The sequence below is a fragment of the Vicia villosa genome, linkage group LG4, assembly GCF_029867415.1.
Source record: "Vicia villosa cultivar HV-30 ecotype Madison, WI linkage group LG4, Vvil1.0, whole genome shotgun sequence".
Taxonomy (NCBI): domain Eukaryota; kingdom Viridiplantae; phylum Streptophyta; class Magnoliopsida; order Fabales; family Fabaceae; genus Vicia; species Vicia villosa.
Window position 1 is genome coordinate 108,502,863 of NC_081183.1, and position 27,635 is coordinate 108,530,497.

The following is a 27,635-nucleotide window of genomic DNA, read 5'->3' on the forward strand; positions in this document are numbered from 1 at the left end:
TTGGGCTTCTCCCTCTGAAGCTTTAGACACTCACTCTTGTAGTGACCTGGCTCCTTGCACTCAAAGCACGTGACCTTCTTTTTGTCAGATCTTCTGATTCTAGAAGATTCTCCTCTTTTAGGCTTTTTAGAACTTCTGAAGTTCTTGAACTTCCTTTGCTTACTCTTCCAGAGTTGGCTTACCCTTCTGGAGATCATGGACAATTCATCTTCTTCTTCTTCTGATTCTGACTCTTCAGAATCTTCTTCCAGAGTTGGTTTACCCTTCTGGAGATCAAGTACTCTTAATCCAGCAGTTAGAGTTTGAAATCTTGAGAACATTGTTTCAATGTTTTCATCATCCTCCATCTTGAAGGCTTCATACTTCTAGATTAATGCAAGAGCTTTAGTCTCCTTGACTTGGGCATTTCCTTCTTGAGTCATCTTCAAGGATTCAAAGATGCCATGGGCAGTTTCTCTGTTTGATATCTTCTCATATTCAGCATGAGAAATAGCATTCAGCAGAATAGTCCTAGACTTGTGATGATTTTTGAATTGTTTCTTTTGATCATCACTCATTTCTTGTCTTGACATCTTTACTCTTCTAGCATTTAGAGGATGTCTGTAACCATCCACAAGAAGATCCCATAAGTCACCATCTAGACCAAGGAAGTAACTTTCCAATCTATCTTTCCAGTATTCAAAGTTTTCACCATCAAATACTGGTGGTCTAGAATATCCATTTCCATTGTTGTGATGATCATTTGAAGTAGAAGTGGATGTAACAATATCAGCCATAGCGTTTTTCTCTTCCTGAAGTGTTTGCACCTAGAACCAGCGCTCTGATGCCAATTGAAGGATAGAAAAACACTTAGAAAGGGGGGGTTTGAATAAGTGTTACATTAAAAACTCTTAAGATAAAAACAAATAACACAGTTATTTTTATCCTGGTTCGTTGTTAACGAAACTACTCCAGTCCACCCCCTTAGAGTGATTTACCTCAACTAAGGATTTAATCCACTAATCAATCTTGATTACAATGGTTGTCCACTTAGAAACACTCTAAGTCTTCTAGAGTATACTAATCACACCTTGATCACTCTAGGAAATCAACACTTAGAAACTTCTAAGTCTTCTAGAGTCTACTGATCACAACTTGATCACTCTAGGAACCTTTTACAAATCAATGTAAAATAAATGTTTACAAGAGTATTCAAATGCTTCTTAGAAAGCTATAATCACAACTGTGATATTTCTCTTAAGTTCTAAGCTTAAATCTCACTAAGATATTACAAGTGAAGTGAGGTTGAAGATGAACTTTGAGAGCTTTTGAATTTGACAGTGTTTCTGTATTTTTGCGCAAGAGTTGTGTATTCAGCTTCTCATCAGAAATTCTATTTATAGGCGTTTGAGAAGATAATCGTTGGGAGCATTTAATACGTTGCATGTTCTGTATAGCTCTGCATTTAATGTTTCACTCTTTTGTCAACTACCTCGAGCCTTGCTTTTACTGCTTCTACTGACTTTGCCTTTTGTAGCTTCTAACGTTCCTTTTGTCAATCAGCGTAGCCTATCATCTTGTACTTGCTTCTGATCTGATGTTTGTAGATACAACATTTGAATAATCAGAGTCAAATAGCTTGGTGCAGAGCATCTTCTTGTTTTCTGACTTTGAAGTGCTTTAGCGTGATACCATAAGATTTTCACTGCTTCTGCTTCCGATCTCATGTTCTTCTAATGCTTCATAGACCATGTTCTGATTCTGCTAGACCATCTTCTGATGTCTTGCGAGAGCATGTTCTGATGTTGCATACTTGAACCTTCTGAGTCAGTGCTTCTGGCACTGAATTGTGCGTACTCCTCATATAATTCCTGAATTGGAAAATGTAAATGATTAGAGTACCACATTGTCTTATACAAAATTCATATACATTGTTATCATCAAAACTAGAATATTGATCAGAACAAATCTTGTTCTAACAATTTATTTGATAGTGCACCTCAATACCAAGAAAGTATTTAGTTGTTCCCGACATTTCCAATGCAAACGTATGATGGAGTTTGGTGATGAAGTCACGAGTCAGTTTGGAAGATATAATAGTTAGCAAGATATCATCAATATAAATAAGAGTATATAGTGTGATATATTGATGCTTGTAGATAAAAGAGAAAATGATCACACTTGTAAGATGAGAAGCCAAACTGAAGTAGAGATTGATGTAGCTTCCCATACCATGCCATTGGACTTGCTTCAAACTATAAAGTGTACTATTTAACTTATACACATACAACTAAGTTGGAATTGAAAAAATCAAGTGGTTATTGCATATAAAATTCTTCTTGATGTTCGTCATTGAGGAAAACATTATTGATATCTATTTGTTGAACCTCTCATTTACATGTGGAGGCTAGAAATCGGATGAATCTAATGGTGGTAGGTTTCACAACAGGTGAGAAGGTTTCATGAAAATCAAAATTTTATTATTGATGAAAGCCCTCACCTACAAGTCTTTCCTTGTACTTGATTATGCATTCATCCGAATTTTGTTTTATCCTAAAAAACCCATTTTCATTCAATTGATTTTCTATGAGGAGATAGGTATGTAAGAGTCTGTTGAAACGGTAAAGCGGCAAGCAACAAAAGTTTTTTAAGTATTTATCTAGGAAATTATCGTGTCCACAGAGATTAGTGCTATTGAATTGCCTTTCAACGGATTCTTAGTTATTGAGTTTGGGTTAAATGGGTTTTAAGTAAACAAGGAAAATATAACATATGAATATAAAAAGAATTCATTCTTGATAGAGAATAACTTATCTGTTTTGAATCTACACTACTCCTCACAAACTTCGATTTATCACTCCGCTGTACTCAATCTACAATACTCATCAGAATCACCACATATCCCACACATCAATGTCCATTTCTGCAACACCGACGAGAGTTCAACTATATTACTCTTTCGACGGTGTCTCAACCGATCGAACAACATAGAGACATTAAACTCAGATATTATGTGGATGTTAACCCCAATCCTATATCTAGAATCAAAAGCTAACAGGAAACCAAATCTTCCGCGGTGTCAATCACAAGCAAAGAAGCTTTGACTCCGGATCATCCGATTACAACCTCCAATGGTGTTTTTTAAGCTATCTAGACCAAAAATGAAGGTATGATGGATTGGGAACAAATACCCCAAAACCATAACCTAAAAATGTGTTTTTCCCCTATTTATGCAATTTTGGATCTGGTGTAGCACGCGTCGGGCGCAGGAGGGCGCGCCGCACGCTGACTGCTGTCTTGAAAAAATCAGCATTAGTGTTTTGGCCTTAACTTGAGAACCGTAACTCCGATTTGCGCCCAGTTCGAAGCGTTGGAAATCTTATTAAATTTCCTATCTAACAATGACAACATATAAAAAAATTGGTGATTTATTATTCTTTGGTTTTGAGCCTTATTCGTTGATGCGCTTGTTCCGTTGCTCAAAATTGCGCGTTTGAAGCCGTGTCTTCGACACTTTATTGCTCATGCTCCAAATACGTATCAATACCTACAAAATGAATAGAAAACTATCAAAAATTATAAAAGTATATGAAAATAAAACTATTCACAAAGTATACGTATTTATATACAAGACGGAGAATTATTCAAACGATATTAACAAAAAGTATCGATAAGTGCCACTATTTACATACACAAAATAATTATATTTTGGCACTTATCAAACTCTCCTCAACTTAAACCTGTTTGTCCTCAAACAAGGGCAAACACTCAAAGAATCAAAAGTAAAAATCCAAATATTCAAGAATCAACACAATTTAGTAAAACGAAACAATTGCAAGGTTTAAACCAAAAACGCACAAACAAAGTAAAAACTTACCTCAATCCTAAAATGACACATGAAAATGAAATGAATCTTAAGTATAAAAATCATACAAAAAATTATAAAAAAAACATGCTCAATCATAAATCACGCCTAGCAAAAACTAATCGGTAGATGAAAAACACTGAAAGGTGAGGACTTTGACACACACCCAACAATCTTCCAAACAATAGACAAAATTATGCGTTCATCCAAAAATATTATTGAAAATGAAATGGCACAAATCACAAGGGCTTTCAAGGTTGTAATGTGGCTCGGTTAACAAACAAGTGATAAGTCCTAAAGCTAATCGAAACAAAAACTTGCCTAAACCTAAGGGAGTAATTACTTCCACAAAGTTTCACGCACCAAAATCTCAATCAAACTTCTTCTTTATCATAAATTTTCAAACCAAAACACAATACTTATTAGCACACTCTTATTCATACTCTTTTTGGTTATTTTCTATTTCAATTTTTTTCTCTTTTTCCTTTTTGTTTCTTTTCTTTCTTTTTCACATTTTTTTCTTCTTTTTTTTTTCTTTCCACAACCTCATACCAGTCACAATATAAATGGACAAACATCCTCTCCCCAACTTGAATACAACTATCATCATAATAAGAATACTCCCTACTTTCTAAGACAAGGTAAAAATTCACACCATAAATCATAGTGGAGGGTTCAAGAAAACAAAGAATCAACATCCATACACAATTGAAAACCAAACGCTCATAGACAAACATTAAGAAAAAACAATATGGATATTGACAAAAAGGCTTAAAGGAGGTTACTAATGCTCACACACTCACAGGTGAATTGATATTTGGCTATGGTAGTTGTGCTCAAAATCAAACAAGTGCCTTGATCACTTTCGTGCTGTTGTGAAAAACGATACCAATAACAAAGTATAATAGGGAATTAGGGAAGAGAATAAGAACACAAGAATTGGTTATAACTGCTATTCTTTCACTTTCTCTTAAAACAAGATTACAAGTTTACAAGAATAACAAATAACCTCTCTCACCCTAAATTAGGATTTGCAGCTTAGCAATGATGAGAGACTAGTATGCTATTTATAATAAAACCTAACATACTAACTAATGGGCTTTTTCAGCAAGGCCCATTACACAAGCCAACTTAATAAACAAGCTAACTTAACAAATTAGGGTTTAAACACTAGAACCTAATTTAACATGCTAACAACTCTAGCATCTTCGACATCTGCATGCTAGACCCATCTTCGACTACAGCAAGCACACTTCGACACCAGCATGTGAACAATCCTTCGACTTCATGCTTAACTCTGTCGAACTGTCGAACCAAGAAGCTACCCTTCGACAATACTAGATTTCGATCCAATATCTCACAAATCTCCACCTTGGACCTAACTCTACAACGTCAAGGAACAAACTAGCTTTCTTCATGCAGCTTTATCAACTGCATACAGTGGAAAAACTTGCAACTCGGCAATGTCTTGGTGATCATATCAGCAGCATTGTCTTCAGTCGAAACCTTCAGCACTTGGACTTCTCCACGCTCGATTACTCCTCTGACGAAATGCAGCCTCACATCAATGTGCTTAGTTCGCTCATGATAGGCTGAATTCTTCGACAGGTGTATTGCACTTTGACTATCACATTTAACAGTGATACCTCGACCTTGAAGTTTCAGCTCATTCGCAAAACCTTCAAGCCACAATGCTTCTTTCACAGCTTCAGTTAGGGCAATATACTCCGCTTCAGTGGTTGATAGAGCAACAACCTTCTGAAGTGTTGCTTTCCAACTAATTGCAGTGCCAAACATAGTGAAAACATATCCAGAAATAGATTTTCTGGAATCCATACAACCTGCATAATCAGAGTCGACATATCCTTCTATTACTGCTTTACTATCTTCACCCAAGGCTCCACCATAAATTAGGACTCTATTCAGAGACCCATTTATGTACCTTAAAATCCACTTCAATGCTTGCCAGTGAGCCTCTCCAGGATTCGCCATGTACCTGCTTACAAAACTTACTGCGTATGCTATGTCGGGTCTAGTACAGACCATAACATACATCAAAGAACCGACTATATTAGCATATGGGATGCTATTCATATAGGCTCTTTCGACATCAGTACTGGGACACTGATCAATACTCAGCTTGAATTGAGGGTTTGTTGGAGTCACAACTGGCTTCGAATTCGACATACCAAACTTTTCAAGAATCTTCCGTAGATATGCCTCTTGAGATAGGCATAACTTTGACTTCTTTCTATCTCTTAGAATGTCAATTCCAAGAATCCTGGAAGCAACTCCCAGATCCTTCATATCGAACTCCTTATTGAGTTCAGCCTTCACCCTCATCACATCTTCGACACTGTTGCTTGCTATGAGAATATCATCCACATAAAGCAACAAAATAACAAATGAATTACCAGGTCGAAATCTGAAGTAAACGCAGTGGTCGAACTGACTTCTAATGAAACTTATGCGTGCCATGAACTTGTCGAATCTCCTATTCCACTGTCGAGGAGATTGTTTCAGACCATACAAAGATCTCTTTAACTTGCACACATAATCTTTCTTCCCCTTTTCGACATACCCTTCAGGTTGCCTCATCAGGATCGTTTCATCTAGATCACCATACAAGAACGCAGTCTTCACATCCATCTGTTCCAGTTCAAGATCGAACTGTGCCACCATGGCAAGCAACATTCGAATGGACCTATGCTTCACAACAGGAGAAAACACATCATTGAAGTCGACACCTTCTTTCTGAGTGAAACCCCTTGCAACTAACCTTGCGTTGTATCTTTTCGACGTCACTCCTTCAATTCCTTCCTTAACTTTGAAAATCCATTTACAGCTGACTAACCTTGCCCCAAGAGGTTTCTTGATCAGTTCCCAAGTATGATTATCATGAAGAGATTTCATCTCATCATCCATGGCCTTCAGCCATTCAGTCTTATTTCGACTCCTCATAACTTCCTTATAGTCTCTAGGTTCTTCGTCTAGAACCTCACTTGCAGAGATTAAGGCATAAGCTATAAGATCTGCATATCCAAGTCTCTGAGGTGGCTTGATGACTCTTCTCGACCTATCTCTCGACAATAGGTAGTCATCGTCATTTTCCTCAACTTCAGCATCTTCTGCTTCTTCTTCGACTTCATCTGGGATATGCAATTCAGCATCAACATGCTCCACCTCAACAGGAATCTCTACCTGTTCCAGCTCTTCGTCAGATGTTTCTGTACTTCGACCAACATCATCAGTTTTCTTAAAAGCCATTTCAACTTCATTGAAAACTACATCTCGACTGGTGATACACCTCCTGTGACCTGGCTCTAGGCACCATAGCCTATAAGCTTTGACTCCTTCAGGGTATCCCATGAACATGCATTTCAGAGCTCTAGGTTCGACCTTGTCTTGCCTAATGTGAGCATAGGCTACGCAGCCAAATACTCTCAGTTTGTCGAGATCTAGTGGATGTCCCGACCAGACTTCTTCAGGTGTCTTCATATCTAACGCTGTCGAAGGACATCTGTTTATCAGATATGTTGCTGTCGAAACAGCCTCAGCCCAGAACACCTTTGTTAACCCCGCACTAGTCAACATGCATCTGACTCTCTCCAAAATAGTTCGATTAAACCTTTCAGCCAAACCATTTTGCTGTGGAGTACCTGCAGTAGTTCTATGCCTTGCAATACCAGAGGCAGCACAAAAACTGTCGAATGCCTCATTGCAAAATTCAAGGCCATTGTCGGTTCTCAACCTCTTGACCTTTCTGCCAGTCTGATTTTCAACCAGAGTCTTCCAACTTTTGAAATTCTCAAAAGTTTCATCCTTAGTCTTCTGGATGAATACCCATAATTTTCTGGAATAATCATCTACTATGGATAGAAAATACCTTGCTCCTGAATGTGATGGACACCTTGCAGGCCCCCAAAGATCAGCATGGATGTAATCAAGGGATCCATGTGTTCTTTGTTTGCCTTTGTTGAACTTCACTCTGCAAGATTTTCCAAGTACACAGGGTTCACAAAACTTCAGCTTTTCGACTTTGTCTCCACCAAGCAGATTTTGTTTCCCTAATTCGACCAGACCCCTTTCACTGACATGGCCCAATCTCATGTGCCAGATTTCTGTTTTCGACAAAGGTTTCGTGGATGCAACATTTGTCGAACCACTTACAACTTCAGCCTCAAGGGTATACAAGCCTTGTTTCTTCACGCCTCTCAAGACTTCCTTCGAACCCTTCATGACTCTTAGGATACTTTTCTCTCCTTGGAAAACATATCCTTTCTTGTCGAATTCACCAAGAGAAAGCAGATTTCTCTTCAAATCAGGAACATACCTGACTTCAGTCAACAACCTTATTGACTCATCATGGAGCTTGAATCTCACAGATCCAACACCTGCAATCTTGCAAGCCTTGTTGTTTCCCAGCAATACTGATCCACCATCTTGATCACATAATTCCTCGAACAAGTCTTTGTTTGGAGTCATGTGCCAAGTGCAACCTGAATCCATAATCCACTCCTTCTTAGAGTCACTGCTTGAAACCACAAGAACATCAGATGATTCGAAATCATCTTGAACAATGGCAGCGTTGCCATTATCCTTACCTCCATGATATTTCAAGCGTTCAGGGCACACCTTTCTTGTGTGACCCTCCTTCTTACAATGGTAGCATCGAATGCCAGATGCTTCGCCACTATAAGTCTTCGACTGGCTTTTGCCTTTCTTCTTGTCGAACTTACCATCCTTTCGTAAGAGTTTTCCTTTAACGGCCAAACCTTCGCCAACAGTCGAAGGTTTATGCTCCTTTCGTTCATTCAAGTCCTTAGAGTACAAGGCTGATTGAACTTCTTCAAACGTCAGAGACTCCCTTCCATACAAGAGAGTTTCTTTGAAGTGAGCATGTGATCGAGGCAAAGAACACAATAGTAACAGCGCTTGATCTTCATCATCGATCTTTACATCAATATTTTCAAGATCAAGAATCAGCTTGTTGAACATATCCAACTGCTCAGCCAATACTTTGTCTTCAATCATCTTGAATGAATGCAAAGCTTGCTTCAGGTAGAGTCGATTTACCAGCGATTTGGTCATATACAAACTTTCAAGTTTCACCCATAACCCTGATGCCGTCGTCTCCTTTGATACCTGCCGGAGAACCTTATCACCAAGGCTCAACAGAATTGCGCTGTGTGCTTTCTCGATCATAGTTGTCTTCTCCGCTGCCGTTAATGCAGCATTCATGGCTGCCTCTCCCTTCAACGCTTCCAAACAACCCTGCTGAACCAGTAGGGCTTTCATCTTCAAGCGCCACAGACCGAAATCATTCACTCCGGTGAACTTTTCAATCTCATACTTTGTTGAAGGCATCTCCTCCACGCTCACCGCACCAATTTGTTGTGAAAAACGATACCAATAACAAAGTATAATAGGGAATTAGGGAAGAGAATAAGAACACAAGAATTGGTTATAACTGCTATTCTTTCACTTTCTCTTAAAACAAGATTACAAGTTTACAAGAATAACAAATAACCTCTCTCACCCTAAATTAGGATTTGCAGCTTAGCAATGATGAGAGACTAGTATGCTATTTATAATAAAACCTAACATACTAACTAATGGGCTTTTTCAGCAAGGCCCATTACACAAGCCAACTTAATAAACAAGCTAACTTAACAAATTAGGGTTTAAACACTAGAACCTAATTTAACATGCTAACAACTCTAGCATCTTCGACATCTGCATGCTAGACCCATCTTCGACTACAGCAAGCACACTTCGACACCAGCATGTGAACAATCCTTCGACTTCATGCTTAACTCTGTCGAACTGTCGAACCAAGAAGCTACCCTTCGACAATACTAGAGTTCGATCCAATATCTCACACGTGCATTAACAAAATCAATACAAATGAAAGATTAAACATAATAATATCCAATTAAAACAAGAAATGTCGGTCTCTCGCATATATACACAATGGAAAGCCACCTCACATTTATGGTAAAAAGGGAAAACTAATTGTGATTCAAGTCATGAGAAAGTTATGCAAAAAGAATGATTAATATGAAATTTGTACAAATGAAAAGTCTCATAAACATGTTATGCTATAGAGAGCGATAAACAAGTACCTTGCTACGTACAAATTTGAACAATCATTACCGCACAACCGGCATGTGGAATCTATCATAATTGGAGAATTACCAAATGAGACTCCAAGCGATCGGGCCAAAATTTGAATATAAACATAAACAAGTGAATTAAAAATAAAACTATAAAATACTATACTATAAAGCCTTGGTGTAAGTGAGAAAAAGGCTAGGCAAGTGAACCATTAAAAAGAATTCACTGGCCAAAAGTTACAGGGCACGCGACACGTCCTTAAGTCCGCGCGACGCGTCCTATGTTCTGCCAAACCAAGCTGTTGATCCCCCAGGCCGCGCGACGCGCGCTACGCTAGAAAAACCAAACCAATTCAGAAAACTAGAATTTCCAGTGCGCCACCTCTTAACACCTACACTACTCGTTTACATAAAATTAAAACAGAAAAATATACAACTGTTGGGGTGCCTCCCAACAAGCGCTTGTTTTACGTCGTAAGCACGACGCCTTTATTGTGCTCGCGTAGTAGATTCCTCCACGACACGCCAACGCTTTCGCCCCAACGCGAACCTAAAGAAAGTGTTCTAACCACACACGAACAAACATTACGAAACAAGAGAATATATAACAATATGTAAACAACATGTATTAGCAAATAAGTAACGATAAGAAAAACCACAATTTTTACAAAAGTTTGGTGAAATTAACTAAACAAGTTGAAAAGTGAAGATTGGAAATTAAAGAACTATCCGAGTTCAACTTGTTTTATAAGTCCACCAAACAAAATTAAAACATGTATCTATGCAATCAACTATACAAAAGTATACAAGTATAAGGAAATTCACAAATATACGATATTCACAAAACTCAAAAACAAAGAAACTATCGCAATGCGAATTCAATAAAAAACACCAATCCCCGACAACGGCCCCATTTTGTTGAAGCGATAAAGTGGCAAGCAACAAAAGTTTTGGAAGTATTTATCTGGGAAATTATCGTGTCCACAAATATTAGTGCTATTGAATTGCCGTTCGACGGATTCTTAGTTCTTGAGTTTGGGTTAAATGGGTTTTAAGTAGACAAGGAAAAAATAACATATGAACATAAAAATAATTCATTCTTGATAGAGAATAACTTATCTGGTTTGAATCTAAACTAATCCTCACAAACTTAGATTTATCACTCCGCCGTACTTAATCTACAATACTCATCAGAATCACCACATATCCCTCACATCAATGTCCATTTCTGCAACACCGATGAGAGTTCAACTATATTGCTCTTTCGATGATGTCTCAACCGATCAAACAACATAGAGACATTAAACTCAGATATTATGTGGATGTTAACCCTAATCCTATATCTATAATCAAAAGCTAACAGATATCCCCCTAATCAAGATTTGTGATGTCTATTTCTAGAACAACACAAATCCAAAGCATTTAAGTAAAAAGATCAAGGAAACACCGATTAAGATTTGTAAATCAAATTTTATACAACAATAGAGTAACAAATATACATAGGCTTAGAGTAAAATTACAAACAAACCCAACAAAAATGGTTACAAATAGAAGAGGAAAAAAAGAAAACCAAATCTTTCACGGTGTCAATCACGAGCAAAGAAGCTTCGACTCCGAATCATCCGATTACAACCTCCAATGGTGTTTTCTAAGATATCTAGACCAAAAATGAAGGTTTGATGGATTGGGAACAAATACCCAAAAAAAATAACCTAAAAAATGTGTTTTTCCCCTATTTATGCAATTTTGGATATGGTGTAGCACGCGTCACGCACAAGAAGGCGTGCCGCACGTTGACTGATGTCTTGGAAAAATCAGCATTAGTGTTTTGGCCATAACTTGAGAACTGTAACTCGATTTGCGCCCGGTTCGAAGCGTTGGAAAGCTTATTCAATTTCCTATCTAAAAATGACAACATATCAACCAAATTGGTGATTTAATTTTCTTTGGTTTTGAGCCTTATTCGTTGATGCGCTTGTTCTGTTGCTCAAAATCGCGCGTTTGAAGTCGTGTCTTCGACACTTTATTGCTCATGCTCCAAATACGTATCAATACCTACAAAATGAATAGAAAACTATCAAAAAGTATAAAAGTATATGAAAATACAACTATTCACAAAGTATGCGTATTTATATACAAGACGGGGAATTATTGAAACGATATTAACAAAAAGTATCGATAAGTGCCACTATTTATATACACAAAATAACTACATTTTGGCACTTATCAGAGTCCAAGTGTCATCTTGTATATGTGAATTGTATTGAGATTTAATTACTTCAAACCATTCTAGTCGAAATTGATTTATATGCTAAAATTATATATAACTTACGGTTCAAAAGAGAAGTTTACGCTTTTCTTGTTAACTTTGATTGTAAAAATTTTCCACTTTATTATTCACAATGTCATAATATTGATCATAGTTTTTCTTCTTATAAACTTATTAAAGTTAATCAAGAGAAATTTGTAATTAATTAGAAGCATAATCGCATGGGTGCTCAATATAATTAGAATATGAGTGGTTTAGCATATATAGAAACCCCTGGTCATGGTAAAATTGATAAGAATCGTGAATGAGATTCATATTTAATTGAGGTTATTTTCAATTTCCAATCCCTTAATTCAAACTTATTTATAGCATCATATATACCAATGACAATCTTTTTAGTTGATGACATTATACCAACACAAATCATATTTTTACTTTTTTCATCTAAATACCCTAAGATAATTAACACTCAACTTTTTACGACACCAGACCTCCTCAAGAACTTTCTTCTTTATTCTCTTAATTGAACATTTGTTAAACACATAAGTTAATTAAGTGGTAACAACTTATCCCAAAAACCCTTTTGCATGCTCATTTGTTTCAATATGCATGAGACGTTTGAAATAGTCTTGTTTCTTTTTTTTTTCCAAGCTATTATAATGAGGAATGCATGTAGATATGGGTTAACATTAAAATTCATGGTCAATATAATACGGTTAAAATACATAGGATATGTACTTTGATTTTAATCTAACAACTTAATCCTTCTAAACACATCAAATACTTCTTCTTGGAATTTGACACTACAACAAATAGTAGATTTCGTAACAAACGTTTACCTTGGCCAATTAATCCATCGAGGTAAAATCTATTCAATTAGGCGTCATTCCTTCATTTTTATTCTAAACCATTTTTTCTCTTTGTCATTGTTACTAACTATGGGAAAGGTCCCTCAGGGACATGCTTTGAGTCTCAGCACCAACCATTTTGTATTTTATTCATTATAAAAAAAGGTGTGTTCCTTTTATTTTTATTTTAATATAAAATTAAATAGTTTTTCACCTTTGTCAAATAAACCACTCATGGGGAAATTTTCTTCAGATACATGTTTCAAAGTGTGTGCTTGAGAGACATTTCACACAGTTAAATATGACTGAAGTGAGAAGTTGTTCCACTTCTTTTTATTTCTTTTAAATTAAGACAAATTACTTATATAATTGAAGCTTATATCCCCTCAGAACCGAATACCACCCTAACAAAACTCTATCTCCATAAACATACGTAACATCATTCTTCACTAACCTCCATCACATCTTCTCTGACTCGAACAAAGCAAAGAAATGAAACACAAAAATTGCAAGAAGGAAACACAAAACTTATTTATTTGACTTCTTAATAACATTTATGGTATATGAAACATCTCCATTATACATGCTATTGTAACATTGATTTTGTTGTTGTTGAGACCCTAAACCATAGAGGTTTAATGTTTTTGTTACTGAGATTGTGATTTTTGTTTTAATGTTTTAATATTCTTGCCATTAAGATTATATTAAAGGTCTTATGTTGTTGTTTTTTATGAGTAAAGTAAATTTTATTGTTGTTGTTCAAACTATTTTTTGTTTAGAGTTTGATGTTGTTACTCAAAGTACTTGTCCTTTAGGGTCTGTTGTTGTTCATGTTGTTGAGACCTTACACTTTAGAGGTTTAATATTATTGTTGTTGTTGAGAGTGTGATTGAATATTTTATGTTGTTGTTATTAAGATGAGATTACAGATTATATGTTGTTGTATTGATATTCAAGGTTTTATGTTGTTGTTGTTAAGATTGAAGGTTTAATATTGTTCTTGTTCAAACTATTTGTGTTTTAGGGTTTGTTGTTGTTCTTGTTGAGACCCTAAAATTTAGAGGTTTCATGTTGTAATAGTTGCTGAAATTGACATTGAATTTTTGATGTTGTGGTTGTTAAGATGAGATTAAATTTTTTATATTGTTGTTGAGATGCAATTAAAGATATTATATTGATGTTGTTGTTGTTGTTACTTTTTTGTTGTGTTCTTGTTGTTGTTAAGATAACTCAACTTTTTATATTTAATGCAGGAAGAAGACTAAATTCCTTATAAGGTAGTGGTATCAATGTATGTTCTTGCTTCACAAAGTATGTGAAGTTGTTTCTAGGAGAATTGTTTAATATTAGAAAGATAATGCAGTATGTTAGAATTGTGAAATTTTAGTATCTTATTTCACTTTACCGTGTTCTTGACATTTTGAGCTTAACAAAATAAAATTTATTTTGAAGAATAAGCAATTGATTGTATTAATTTAATTATATCACAAAACCATAATCATTTGTTTAACAGAGAAGAAATTGAATCATTAAAGAATAATTACAATCCAAAAAGAAAATGATTAATTGTAAAACTTCCTTTAATTTGAAAAGAAAACATTAAGTTGCACACTGTAACGCAACTTGGAACATAAAGTTGTATTGGAGCAATAAAATTTGATGTTTTTCTTTTCAAATTCTTACAATTAACCATTTTTCTTTTTGGGTCTCAGTTCTTCTCTATATGATGCAATTTCTTCTTTGAACAAATGGTTATGTTTTTATGATATACCTATATTAATAAAAAGCAAATGATTATACTTTAAAATAAATTTTTTTCATCCCAACTTATAAAGACCACAAAAAAATTAACATAAGATACAATACATTTACGAAACAATTAAAAGAAACAACCGTTGTGGAAAGTTTAGCTTTTTACCTCAGTCATATTTTTCCAACCGTGGAGAAAAGCCATATAATGTCCCATTTTGAAAATGCTAAAATATTGTTGATGGAATTCAAACCCATGACCAATCAACTTTTCACCTCGGTTAGTAATTCAACTTTTCAGCACGGTTGGTTTATAGACCAAGGTGAAAAGTGGCGCACTTTCTATGACACTCTTCGTAACCATGAACAATTATCTCTGGTGAGAAATTTTCTAACCAATGTGATAGATAATATTTTTAATAGGGGTTAAATATATAATACCCCATGTAGTATAGGCAAAAAATCACTTTATTCCCCTGTAAAAAAAATTGGATAACCCCCTTGAAATATTAAAATCTATGTCTTTTGCCCTCTAAGTGCAAAAGTTACCCCCTATAATATTTTTTTATTAATCTCCCTAGATTCAGTGTTTAATTTGTACGCTTAGGTGGGAATCCAAAAAAATATATTACAGGCGGATAATCCAAAAAATATATATTGCAGGGGGGAAAGCAAAAATTGCCTGCATTATAGAGGGATAAAGTGATATTAACCTTTTTAATAGTGTGATCAAATGGATTCTGATTAAGTTTTCTCTCATACTCATCAAGAAATGAAATAAAGTGTTTGTTTCCTCCTAGTGATTATATTTAAAAATGATCACACACATCATAGTTAACCACTTCTAACTAGGGATGGAGCATGTAAGTTAATGTGTATTCGCAGATAAAAAAATAGATATTTAAATACCCGCTTTTAATGTATACATATGTAGATTTAGTGATACTCGTTCCCTTAATAAATTAAGTCTTCCCTTAATAGTTATCCTTATCCATTCCACTAATAAGTTATAATTTTTTTTTATATATCCTTAGTTTATTATACTCTGTCTTTTAATCTTCTAAATATTAAGTCTTCTTGTTATTCTTTTTTATTAAAATTTTTTTTTGAAGAAAATCTTTCATATTCTATACAAATCTTATTTGACCATTGCATATATAAGCTTCTTCTATACTCAAGACCTCACTTCCACAATTCTACCGCTTAAACAACCAGTACTGCTCTTCCTCTGTTGAACCTATGCCTCCCTTTTCACTCCTTCGTCGTACGATATTCCACCATAACTCATAGTCACATATCTTTAATCTATTTTGGTTAAAAATGAAATGTATGGATATTATGTTTGGATGTTATTATGTTTTGTGAAAAAGAAGAAGATTAATATGATGAAATGTTGTTATTAAATTGAGACAGAATTGTATCGATGTTATGTGATAATAACTTTTGTGTCTTTAAAAGAAGCTAATTTTTTTATAAGAAAAAAATTAGGAAATAAATGTTGTCCATATTTTTTTTGTGTAAGCAAGGATAATATATAAAGAGAACTAAGGGTTCTCAAAGCCTTTTTACACAAGGATGGGCAAGAGCCACAAAAAAGAGAAAATTACAAATCTATTTGAATTACGAAAGATATAGCAAGGGCTCCTTGATAAATTCGTAAAAACTACAAATAGAATGCGTAATATCCCCTATTAAGCTCCACTTCCAAACCAACGATTTAATACCCCATACCGTATTATTCACATTCCACATCTCATTTCTAAAACAAATACCATTCCTTGTTAGCCAAAGGGACCAAACCGTTGCTAACCAAACAACCCCTATTTTTCCTCCTTTCACTTTCTTTTTTTTACAAAAAAGGGACCAATCCGAGAAACTAAAAAAACAATCAACGTCCAAAACTCCCACCTCCTTTCAAATCCAAACCGCCACCTCCCTCCACACTAACTCCACCGATTTACACCCAAAAAAACAATGATCTCTATTTTCCAGATTAGTTCCACAAAAACCACAAAGAGAATTATCCAAAGACAAAGCAATGTTTCTATGAACTAATTGATCCTTAGTTGGGAGCCTATTAATAAGAAGCCTCCAACCAAAAGCCTTAATTTTGAAAGGTACCTCCATCTTCCAAATCAAGGCTAAAACATTATCAAATCTATTAGGCGGACCGAAAGGAATAAAATTTTCCGCATAAAAATTATAACAAGATGCCACCGAAAAAGAACCATCCGCGGTTAAATCCCAACCAAAAAATATTCATGGCTACCCATATAGATATAAAGCGGATATGGCATTACTATAAATAATATATTTTATGACAAAACTTTCACCTCTCCCAACAAAAAACCGAAGTATAATGTCAAGGCGTGCTATGTTTTATTTAAAAATAAATAAATACCATCTATTCCCTCGGTTTTTTAATACAACGGATGAGAAAAAAATTTAGGATATGATTTGAATCCCAACAAATGCAGTTTATGTTTTTATTTCTTTAATAGTGGTGTCTTTTTTATTTTATTTTTTACTTGTAAATTAAATGATCTATTCCTTTCGTTTCTGTAATAACTGAGGGATTAGATAATCAGATTTTACTATAAAACCACTCGTTAATTAAATTTTACCCTAAATGTAGTGCTGAAAATGAATCAATCCAACTCGAAAATATTTCGACACTCGGTTTGACAATTAAATCGTTGAACTACATTCATGAACCAAATGAGCTGAATATGAGCGAAAAATTAAGTTCGTAAACTAAATGAGCTGAACTTGAACCATACATAGCTCGATTCTTTAGGGTTCGTGAATCAACTTGATTATATATGAGAATGATTATATTATCTTTAAGAGTACGTTCAAAGACTTATTCTAAATCTCAGCCCTATATTTTCTTTAAACCTAACAGTTTTAATTGACCATTTTTATATTCTCAAGCAAGTAAAATATTTCTAAAAATATTTATACAAATAAAATCAATATTATATAAATTGTGTTTTTTAAAATAATTTAAAAATCAACATATATTTTGTAATTTAAAATATATCTTCTAAATTTCTTTAATTTTAAGAAAATCAAATCTATCGTCTAAAATTCTTTTAATTTTTTAAAAAAAGCTATCTTCTAAATATCTTCGGAAAAAATCTACATCATATAAAAATATCCTTAAATTAAAAAAAAAACATTTATCTTCTAATTTATTTTAAACTACCTTTTAAGAAAATAATGCTTTTTAAAAATTTGTAGCATATACTTTTATATTCTTTTTAGAATTTATTTTAAGTCCGTGAAGCAAGCGAGTTGAACCTAACGAGATGAACTTAAGGTAAACCAATTCTTAACGAGTCAAGCCGAGCAGATGTGAGTTCGACTCGACATATTTCTTGCTCTACCTAAACCTAATTTATATGTAGTCGCTCTAAACTCGTACGCATCATTCTTTGGGATAGATTGGAAGACAGAAAAATCTTCAAGGATTTGTGTTGTATGTCATTCTTCTTACACCAACCTTGAAAAAATATTTTTTTCCTTGCAATATATCTCACATAATGGTGTTGATGTTGTTGTTGTATTTTGAAATAACCTTCATATGTTGTCAAAAAAAAACACTCCATAATTTATTGCTTTTCTTGGTTGACAGCACTGAAAAATTTATTACAAAGCATGTTGTAAATTACAAGAAATGGCAGCACACAAAAATTGATTTAGCTCAGAGAGATTTGTTCCTAAAAAAGAATTTTATTCCAAAACACGTTGTAGATTACCTCAGTTTTTTGATAAAATTGAGGGGAAAGTCCTTATTTTATTTTACTTTTTAATTAAAAAAGAAAAAAAATTCTCCTCGATTTTAAAGAAGAACCGATAGGTTTAGTTACTCAACTACAACAACAAATTTACGCACTACATTCATAAAGTGACATCGCTCAAGATATTACTAACACATCAATCCACAAGAAACTGTCTACATCCACCATTATATATCTTGTTCGCTTTCATGTGAAAGCATTTGTCATGGAAACATTTATAATGAAATCTTGAAACAGATCAATGGGATGGATTCCAAGTGTAAAAAAAAATTTCCTAATGTTGGTGTTCTTACATAATAACTTATCTTTTGACTTTATATTATGTATCTAATTTTTATGTCATGTATCTAACTTTATATCAAAAATTGGATGCATGCAAAATCGTTGAACTTGAAAAGAATTTACACAAAGAGTATACAACAAAACCTATATAACAATAAAAATTTGTTGTTCTATAAGAATAACAGCGACGATGATGAATCGGATTTGTCCAAATCTGGATTTATTGTTCTGCAACAATAAGAGACTTTATATTTTAATACAAAACTGGTATTGTAAATAATGTAATTTAATATTTTGTATATTTAATGTAATATAAATTTTAAAGAAAATTTCCTCGATTTTTGACAAAAACCGAGAAGTATATGACGTTTGGGATGAAACCTGTTTTATTGTATTTTTTATTTTAAAAAAATATATTTTACCTTGGGTTTGAGTCATAACCGAGGAAAATTATAAGCGTGTTTATTAAGTTTCTTCATCGTCCTTAAAGAAATCTTTATTGTCTATTTAGTGAGTATCAATGCTTAAGATACTATCATTAGTGATCCCCGTGAAACCTAAAAGATATATATTATTAAAATATTATGAAAATTAAAAATTAATAATGAAAGAATTTGACATGAAAATATTGAAATTTTAAGAAGTTTGAAAATATTCTCTATGATGGATTGCAAGAGCAAAAAAAATATTTGGGTTCAAGGTTTGTGTTGTTAAATAGTTATATAACTGAGTATTTATTTTATTTATCTAACCCTTATTTGTTTCATATTAGAAACAAATGCACGCAAAACATGACAATATACTTGGATACAACATTTGATCTTCCCCAAGATTAAAAAATAAATAAAGGTCCAACATTTAATCTTCATTGGCACTGATGACGATAAATCATATTCAAAATTTGTTATATATATTTTTACTTTAATATTCTATGTAAACAATGTAATTTGTAAACAAATTAATTTATTAATATTCTGTGTAAACAATGTAATTTGTATTTTTTTAAAAATAATATATTTTCCCCCTCGGTTTTGGTAATAAACCGAAAGATATGTGGCGCTAGTTTTGAAAATATAAAAAAGCTATTGTTGGGGATCGAATCAATGACCATTTTAGCAATTCCCTTGGTTGTTGACAAACTGGGGAATAAAGTGACAAATTTTCATTACACCCTTCATTACCTCGCATCTGTATTCGAAGTAAATCTCCTTCGCGTCCAAGGTTAAATGTGTTTTTTTTAGATGCACTACTAGAAATTTGGCCTACGGCCACGCTAAAATTTTCCACATCTCAGAAACTGTGGCCATATATATGATTTGGCCAGGGTTTTATAAGCGTAGACTAATGTTTGAAAACATTGAATCCAGACTGCGAAACTGTGGCCTTTCCTTCAACTATCCACGATTATTTAACTGCAGATATTTTAAGCCACAAAGTAAAACCGCGGCCTATAATTTTGACTTCAAACTGTGGCTCAAGCCCAAAAAATTATACCCCGCCAGATTTTCCCTCTTTTATTTTTAGTTTCCCTCTTTTATTTTTAATTTCCCTCTCTTAATTAGTTTCTTTTCTAATTTATTAAATTAAAAAAATAAAAACATAAATTCAATAAATTATCTATTCATCACACTTTATCTATGGAAACCCTAAAACGAGTGTTCTCCGCCTCTTTGTTTCAAACTCTCTCCGGTCTCTCCTCACTCTTCTTCTCTCGATGAACACGAAACAGAGCATTATTTCTCCATTCTCGATTGTTTTCCGCCATGAAAGGAGCTCTTAGAACTCGGAGGATCCCACACACCCACACGCAACACCAACAGTGAAATCTTCTCAATCTTTCTAGCGAAATCAAACAAGACGCAAACAACAATGAAAAACCCTAAATCCCAAATCAAAACCAACCCCAATTCAATATTCAATAGTGATTACATTTTACACGATGGAAATCGAAAATTGCAAGAAGAAATAGAAAAGCTACGAATAACAGAAGATCCTCAGGTATACACTTTGCTATTTTACTCGATTCTTCCTCTTCTTTGCAGTTCTTCGAGCTCATCTCCTTCTTCTGCATTTTCTTGGTCTGCTGCGTGTCTGTTGATGTCGTAATTTGGTGAGTAAGTGTTTATTGAGTGTGAGGTTTTATCTGTGTTGGTGTGTTCTCTTGTTGCTTTGTGATGCTTGTTGCAACGCTGCAGGTTATGATTGTTAGCATTTTTGTTGTTTTTGTTTAGTTTCAGTTTAGTGAAGTTGCAGTTCTTACAAATGACTATCATTGAAGAGAAAGGCTTTGGAAAGAGAAAGAGAAAGAGAAAGAGAAAGAGAGATACAATGGCAGCAGGTGAAGGTGGTGGTGGAGGAGGTGGTGATGGAGGAGGAGGTGGAGGTGGTGGAGGAGGAGGAAAAGTTGATGTGTTTCAACCACATCCTGTCAAGGATCAACTTCCTGGTGTTGATTACTGTGTTACAAGCTCACCTTCATGGCGTGAGTAATATTTTGTTAAAACCCATTTTTCATTTAAGATAAGGTTTCTACCTTTGCTATAATTTCAATGGTTTTATTACATTTGCTTGCAGCTGAAGGGATTTTACTTGCGTTTCAACACTACCTTGTTATGCTTGGAACCATTGTCATTGTTTCAACTATACTTGTTCCTTTGATGGGTGGTGGCGATGTAATCAACTGTTTTCTTTTTTGAAATTTTCTTGATGATTGTTTTTGGTTATTTTGATTTGAACTTGAGTTTTTGTTTTGAGGGAAACTGTAGGTGGAAAAAGCTCAAATGATACAAACACTACTGTTTGTTGGAGGCATTAAGACATTGTTGCAGACTTGGTTTGGAACAAGGCTTCCTGTGGTTGTAGGAGCATCGTTTTCTTTTCTCATTCCTGCTATTTCTGTTGCTCTTTCAACCAGAATGAGTGTGTTCCCTGATCCTCATGAGGTTTGTGTTGTTAGCATAGAAATGCTTGTTTTGTTTACTTCTATTCATATAGATTGTTTACTTAGAAATGGATGGTTTTGATTAGCTTGAAGAATAATGTTTGTGCATGTCACTGATGTTGGTTGATTGATTCTTGGTTTAATTTTTCAGAGGTTCAGAATGGTGTTAGTCGTGTCACATGGAGCCCTGATGGAAGTTTTGTTGGTATGTAACTTAATATGTCTGAAACCATTTTGAAGCTTTTGGCAGGATATCTAACTGTTTGCTTTGTTTTAGGTGTTGCGTTTACTAAACATTTGATTCATTTATATGCATACACCAACTCAAATGAGCTAACCCAGCGTATAGAGGTGACATTCTTCTCATGATGAACAAAGCAAAATTTTGATTGCAGTTTTGGGTTACATTTCTTTGTCATTTGCTCATGTTGGTGGTGTGAATGATTTGTCATTTGCTCTTCCTAATAAACAGTTGTGCATTGTAACTTGTGGAGATGATAAGTTGATAAAGGTGCATAAAATCTAGTAATCTTCTTGTTGCAATTTCGGTTTTAAAAAAGTTATCTATTTTTCTGAAGATGAAACTCTCAAGTCTTAATAGGTGTGGGATGCAAATGGACGAAGACTATTCACTTTTGAGGGGCATGAGGCACCTGTATATTCAATCTGTCCTCATCACAAAGAGAACATTCAGGTAATAAAGTAGATATCATTATTGAGGTACTTATAAATTTCAATGTTTTTCTTTGGAAGGTTAGATGTAGATTTCACTTACTATAATTTGTAAGATCTATATAAGCCACAACTGAAGTAGAGAAAATAAGAGGTTGAATGCCGGTTGTAAATAGCTTATTATTCTCTCCTTTTTAGTTGTCAATGCTGTCAAGAGTTAGATTAAATATAACCTATCCATTCTACAAATTATTAACATAACTATATTTATGTGGAACTAATTGTTTATAGTGTTTCATGTGCTTTTGAAAGGTATAAAGTTACTCTTATTTCTAGGCTTCAATTTTGCAAACAAGGTGTTTGTTGAAATGTCTCTACAAGTTTGGCTATGATTTGTTGAAATTATTTTCCGAGTCTCGATATAAACTCTTGCATACATACCAGCTTCTAGCCTCAAACCAAATGCCTGACTGCCTAACTAATGCATGCCATTAACCATTCTAAAACACAAGCTATAGCTGCACTGCTATATCAGGTCATAATGATTTCATATCTTATAATACATGCCCTCTAATGCAAAAGCACATGTGGAGAATGCACTGTTTCATTTTTTTATGTACTGAAATTTTTAATTTTATCTACAAGAATGGATGCAACAAGGACTGAACCACATGGTCAAATGAATTATTTTATATTCTAATGCATGCATATTCAATTTTGATATTAGTAGTTAGTGTTTCAAATGTTAAGGACCAATTAGTTGAACCAAGGAATAAGTGCTTCTACTACTTGGTTCCAACAATTAGTCCCTGCAATTAACATCTCATCTGCTTTATATGGATTCATTTCATTAATTTAATCATATCATCTTATGCAAATAGCATATTCAATCTAAGAATGTTATTTGGTCACAATTAAACCATGACAAAGTTGACTTAGTATCGTAGGAGTCGTCATCAATATATATAGCCTCGAGAGTAAGTCTTAGCAACATGTTTAAAATACAAGGCATATCAATGTGATTTGTTCATTGGTTCCACTGCTTGCAACTTCAGCCGAGCAGTTAAAGATAGGCAACGTTAGGAGGATCAATCTTTAATGTGGAGAATTTTTTTTTGTTTTGGTTATGATATGAGATGTTAACTTTGGTTTCTTTCCTCTAACATTTTCTCTCTTTTCAAATAGGTTGAAAGTTAAATGAGATGTTGTGGTGGTGGTTGTGGAGTGTGAGGAAGGGAAGAAAATCTTTGTCTGATTCTAGATTTTTGTTGGGTTGGGTGCAAAGCTTTTTAGTGTATGTGAGTGTGAGATAGTGAGAATGGGTTGAATAGATGTTTCTTTTTCTGTGACTATTAAATATAATCATCTTTTACTATTGTTTATTTGAGACATACTTTGTTTAGTGGTACTTTCTATGTTATTAAGCATGTGCAGTGTTTTCTATAAAATAGAAGCAGTGTTTGGTCTATAAAATAGAAGCAGTGTTTTCTATAAGATCTCTCTGGTGAGAAATTAGTTTACATTCCAATGATCAATGAAAGCTATGTTGGTATTAAGCATAAATATGCTTACACACAAGTAGTTGATCCCACTGCAAACTCCACCACTCAAGGTAAATAATTAACAATAGACTATAGAGTATAAGTTTATTCTTTCATATTTCTTAAATAAATATTTTATAACATGGTTTTGCTGTTGTGTTATTTAGATGTGCCAAAATATGAAGGTTTAGCTAAGCTTTATTTAGAAGAATCAAGTGAAGAGTTTTTTATGTCAATGGTAAAAGATAAAGGTATAAAGATGGAATAACATATGTTTTGATTTAGCTCTTGTTTTGGATCTCATGGTTGTTTTGAATTTGGGATTTGAATTTTGAATTTGGGATGACATCAAAACTTAGTATCCAACTATTATTAGTGGCACTACAAAAAAAACTTACTTTTGACCTTAATGTTAATTTGCTTGTAATTAATTAGATTCTAATCATCAATATTATTGTTATATATATATATATATATATATATATATATATATATATATATATATATATATATATATATATATATATATATAAAATGACATTTATGTAATGATACAGAAATAAACCGTGGCAAAATAAATGGTTTAGAAAGCATAACATATAACAACGGTTTTAAATACGTGGTCATAACCAAATCGTGGCTATATCTTGAACCAAAACTGTATCGTAAACGTTAAATTGAAACCGTGGCTTTACCATATAGCCACAGTTTTGCAGTCATGGCAAATACAAACCGCGGTCTTAATCAAGCTACCTAAACCGTGGCCTAAAAAAGCCACGGTTGTCAAAAAGGTGTGGTCTATACCAAAAAACCGTGGACTTTACTTTAGGCCACGGCCGCATACTCCACAGTTGGATTTCCGTGTCCAAACTGTGGCCTCAACGTTACGCCACGGTTATTTTGCATATAGCCTCGGTTTCTTGAGCGTGGCAGGAGACCTTTTTTTCTGTAGTGATGTGTGGATATCATATTTATTCAACGAAACATACACAGATATCATATTATCCGTCTCATGGATATCCATTTACATCACTTCTAACACATTATAAAATCTCACCTGCAAGGGAGATTTAAACCACAATTTTTGTTGGTGACCGTCCTCAGAATCATATGACATTAAAACCACAAGATCACTTTAACAAGTGAAATTTAAACTAGGGGTGACGTTCCTAAAAATCATCTACCATTAAAATCACATGTTCTTCACCAGAATCTTCTTATGCCACATTTGAATCATCATCACTATCCTTTTCTATGCCTTGTTCATTTCTCTTTCCGTATCGACAATCCAATTTCCATAATTATAACATTGAATTTGCTTCTTATCTTAGTCTTTCTTGTGATCTTTATTGGTTAATGCCCCTCATTCTCGCTTGGATTATTAGGGTGTGTTTGGTTCGAGGTAGAAGGAGGGGAGGGGAGGGGAAGAGAAAGGAGGGGATATTTCTAATGAAATATGTTTGGTTCAATTTTTAGGAGGGGAAGGGAGGGGGAATGTGAGATTTAATATTTAATAAATTAATATATTTACTAAAATATCCTCAATTTTATTTTATTGTTTCAAAACTATTATTTTCATTCGTGTTCTTGCTTCTCTTTTATGTGACTTTTCTGTATGACTTCCACCAATTTATTATAATTTCTTTTCACCTTCAAATTATTTGTTATTTAATATAAATCATAATCACTGTAATTTTTTTTGTTTTTCTTATAATTTTAATTTTTATGTTTTTTTAATTTTGTTATGTATTTTATTATATTTTTTTAAACAAAATTTTAAGGCATTCATTTTTTTAATTATATTGTAATATATAATATTTAATAACAAATTAATTTATGTATTCAAAAATTGTTTTTAGTATTATTTATTTTGTGTCGAGCGTTATAATATGAATCAAGCGTACTTAATTTTTTTAACATTATGTGATAAATTATGACTTTTTAATCACTCAATGTTACAAATATTTTTTCCCAAAAAATATATAAAATTTTCTTCTCTGAATATTCATAGCACTTATATGAAATGATAAACATAAAAATGTAAATTATCAATAAAATTCCCTCACTCCCCTCGTGAACCAAACATGTTTTTTTTATCAAAATCGATCTCCTCCCCTCCCTTCCCCTATTTTGAACTAAACATATATTTAATTTAAAATAATTTCTCCCCTCCGCTCTCATTTCCTTCTCTCCATTAAAGTTTCTCTCTTTTCTTACTTCTTTTATTCCGATAGATCTAAAGTCCGCATCATTGCAGCTAAGAGATATTATCGATTTTAGATGTGAGAAACTTTATGATTTTCTTTAAAAAGATGCATATTAATTACTCTTAACCTCAATTATCAAATAATGTAGAACTATTTTATCATCTTTTCCGGATAATTTTTTTCTTCGTTTTCTAGCCTTGAATTTAGCTTGTAAGTCTAGATTTGTTGTAGATACTAGTTGGCTATTTGGGTTGACTTTTTGTTGGGGTATTTGGTGTTGTAGGAATGAGGTTCTTTTTAATGGTGGTAATATTGTTAATTTTGATACCATTGGGACGATTAAAATATGTTGCTGGGCAATGGCTTCTTTCTTGTTATAATGTAGGGGATACTATATGGTTTGGATGGATTGGTGTGTGAATCCGGCTACGTGTATCGGTCTTCCGTAGATGGTGTTTTCTTTTCTTTGTTGGGGGCTTTTCCTTTTCTTTATGTAACCATGGGTTTGTGCTTATTAATTCCAGTGTGCTTATAAAAAAAAAAACAACCTTCTTGAACTTTCTCTTCTCCTTTTGCCTTTAAGTTTCTCCTCCAATTATTTTTTATTTTTGGGTTTGCAATGTGATTCTTAAGAAACTTTTTTGCAACAATTCTTAATTCACGAGCCCCCAAGGATACTATTACTGTTGTTATTTTGTTTTTCTTGTGTACAATAAAAAGAGAGAACAAATCTTTTACGTACTTGTGTACTATAGGAAAAAGAGAAACTGATATTGTAGGTTGTGTAAAAAGAGAAATGGGTAAATGTCAAATTCAAAGATACGATAGAAGCAAATCATAGATTATATTTGGGTGTCTTTTTGAAACGTCATGTAGTATTTGTTGTGTGAAGCAATAAAATGAAACACAAATATATAGTAATTAATTATGAAGCAATGAAGCATTGGTGATTGTTTTCTAGGACTCTGTTTGTGTATATTTGTACCGTCATCGTCATCACTAGATTCCTAGTAAACCAACCCACAAGTTAATTCCTTCTATTAATGGTTGTTGTTATTTAAAAAAATTGTAATTGAATTGCAGCCGCTGGATTGCAGTAGAATTGTCCACATTTTTTAAAGATCCGACAACAAGTTGCATTCCATTTTAAATTGCTAAAAAATTATCCATGATTATAAAAAAAAATTATTTTCAATTGTCAAAACGTCTATTTTTTTCACGTATCAGCAAAATAACAATTTTATTTTAATTAACAATTATCTTTATTTATGACACAAAATTCTAATTTTTTAATTATCATAATTTCAATTTTTCTCCCGAGTCAATATAAATAAAATACCTATCTTATTTTAATTAATGATTA

General features: G+C 33.6%; 1 protein-coding gene across 8 annotated transcripts; it reads left to right on the top strand.

Annotated features, from left to right (window-relative positions):
* Positions 1 to 20,534: 20,534 nt before the first annotated feature.
* Positions 20,535 to 24,496, top strand: LOC131595048 (putative nucleobase-ascorbate transporter 9). Of its 8 annotated transcripts, XM_058867274.1 has the most exons (9): positions 20,535 to 20,909; positions 21,143 to 21,393; positions 21,486 to 21,583; positions 21,677 to 21,853; positions 22,004 to 22,057; positions 22,130 to 22,203; positions 22,325 to 22,363; positions 22,454 to 22,546; positions 23,710 to 24,496. In XM_058867274.1, exons 2-6 carry the CDS (start codon positions 21,174 to 21,176, stop codon positions 22,151 to 22,153), a joined length of 573 nt encoding a protein of 190 aa, XP_058723257.1. In that variant the 5' UTR covers positions 20,535 to 20,909; positions 21,143 to 21,173; the 3' UTR covers positions 22,154 to 22,203; positions 22,325 to 22,363; positions 22,454 to 22,546; positions 23,710 to 24,496. The 8 variants fall into 8 exon arrangements, with proteins under 8 accessions (XP_058723257.1, XP_058723253.1, XP_058723254.1 ...); XM_058867270.1 differs by having other exon boundaries at positions 22,130 to 22,363; positions 22,454 to 24,136; positions 24,233 to 24,496; XM_058867271.1 differs by having other exon boundaries at positions 22,130 to 22,363.
* Positions 24,497 to 27,635: the final 3,139 nt, after the last annotated feature.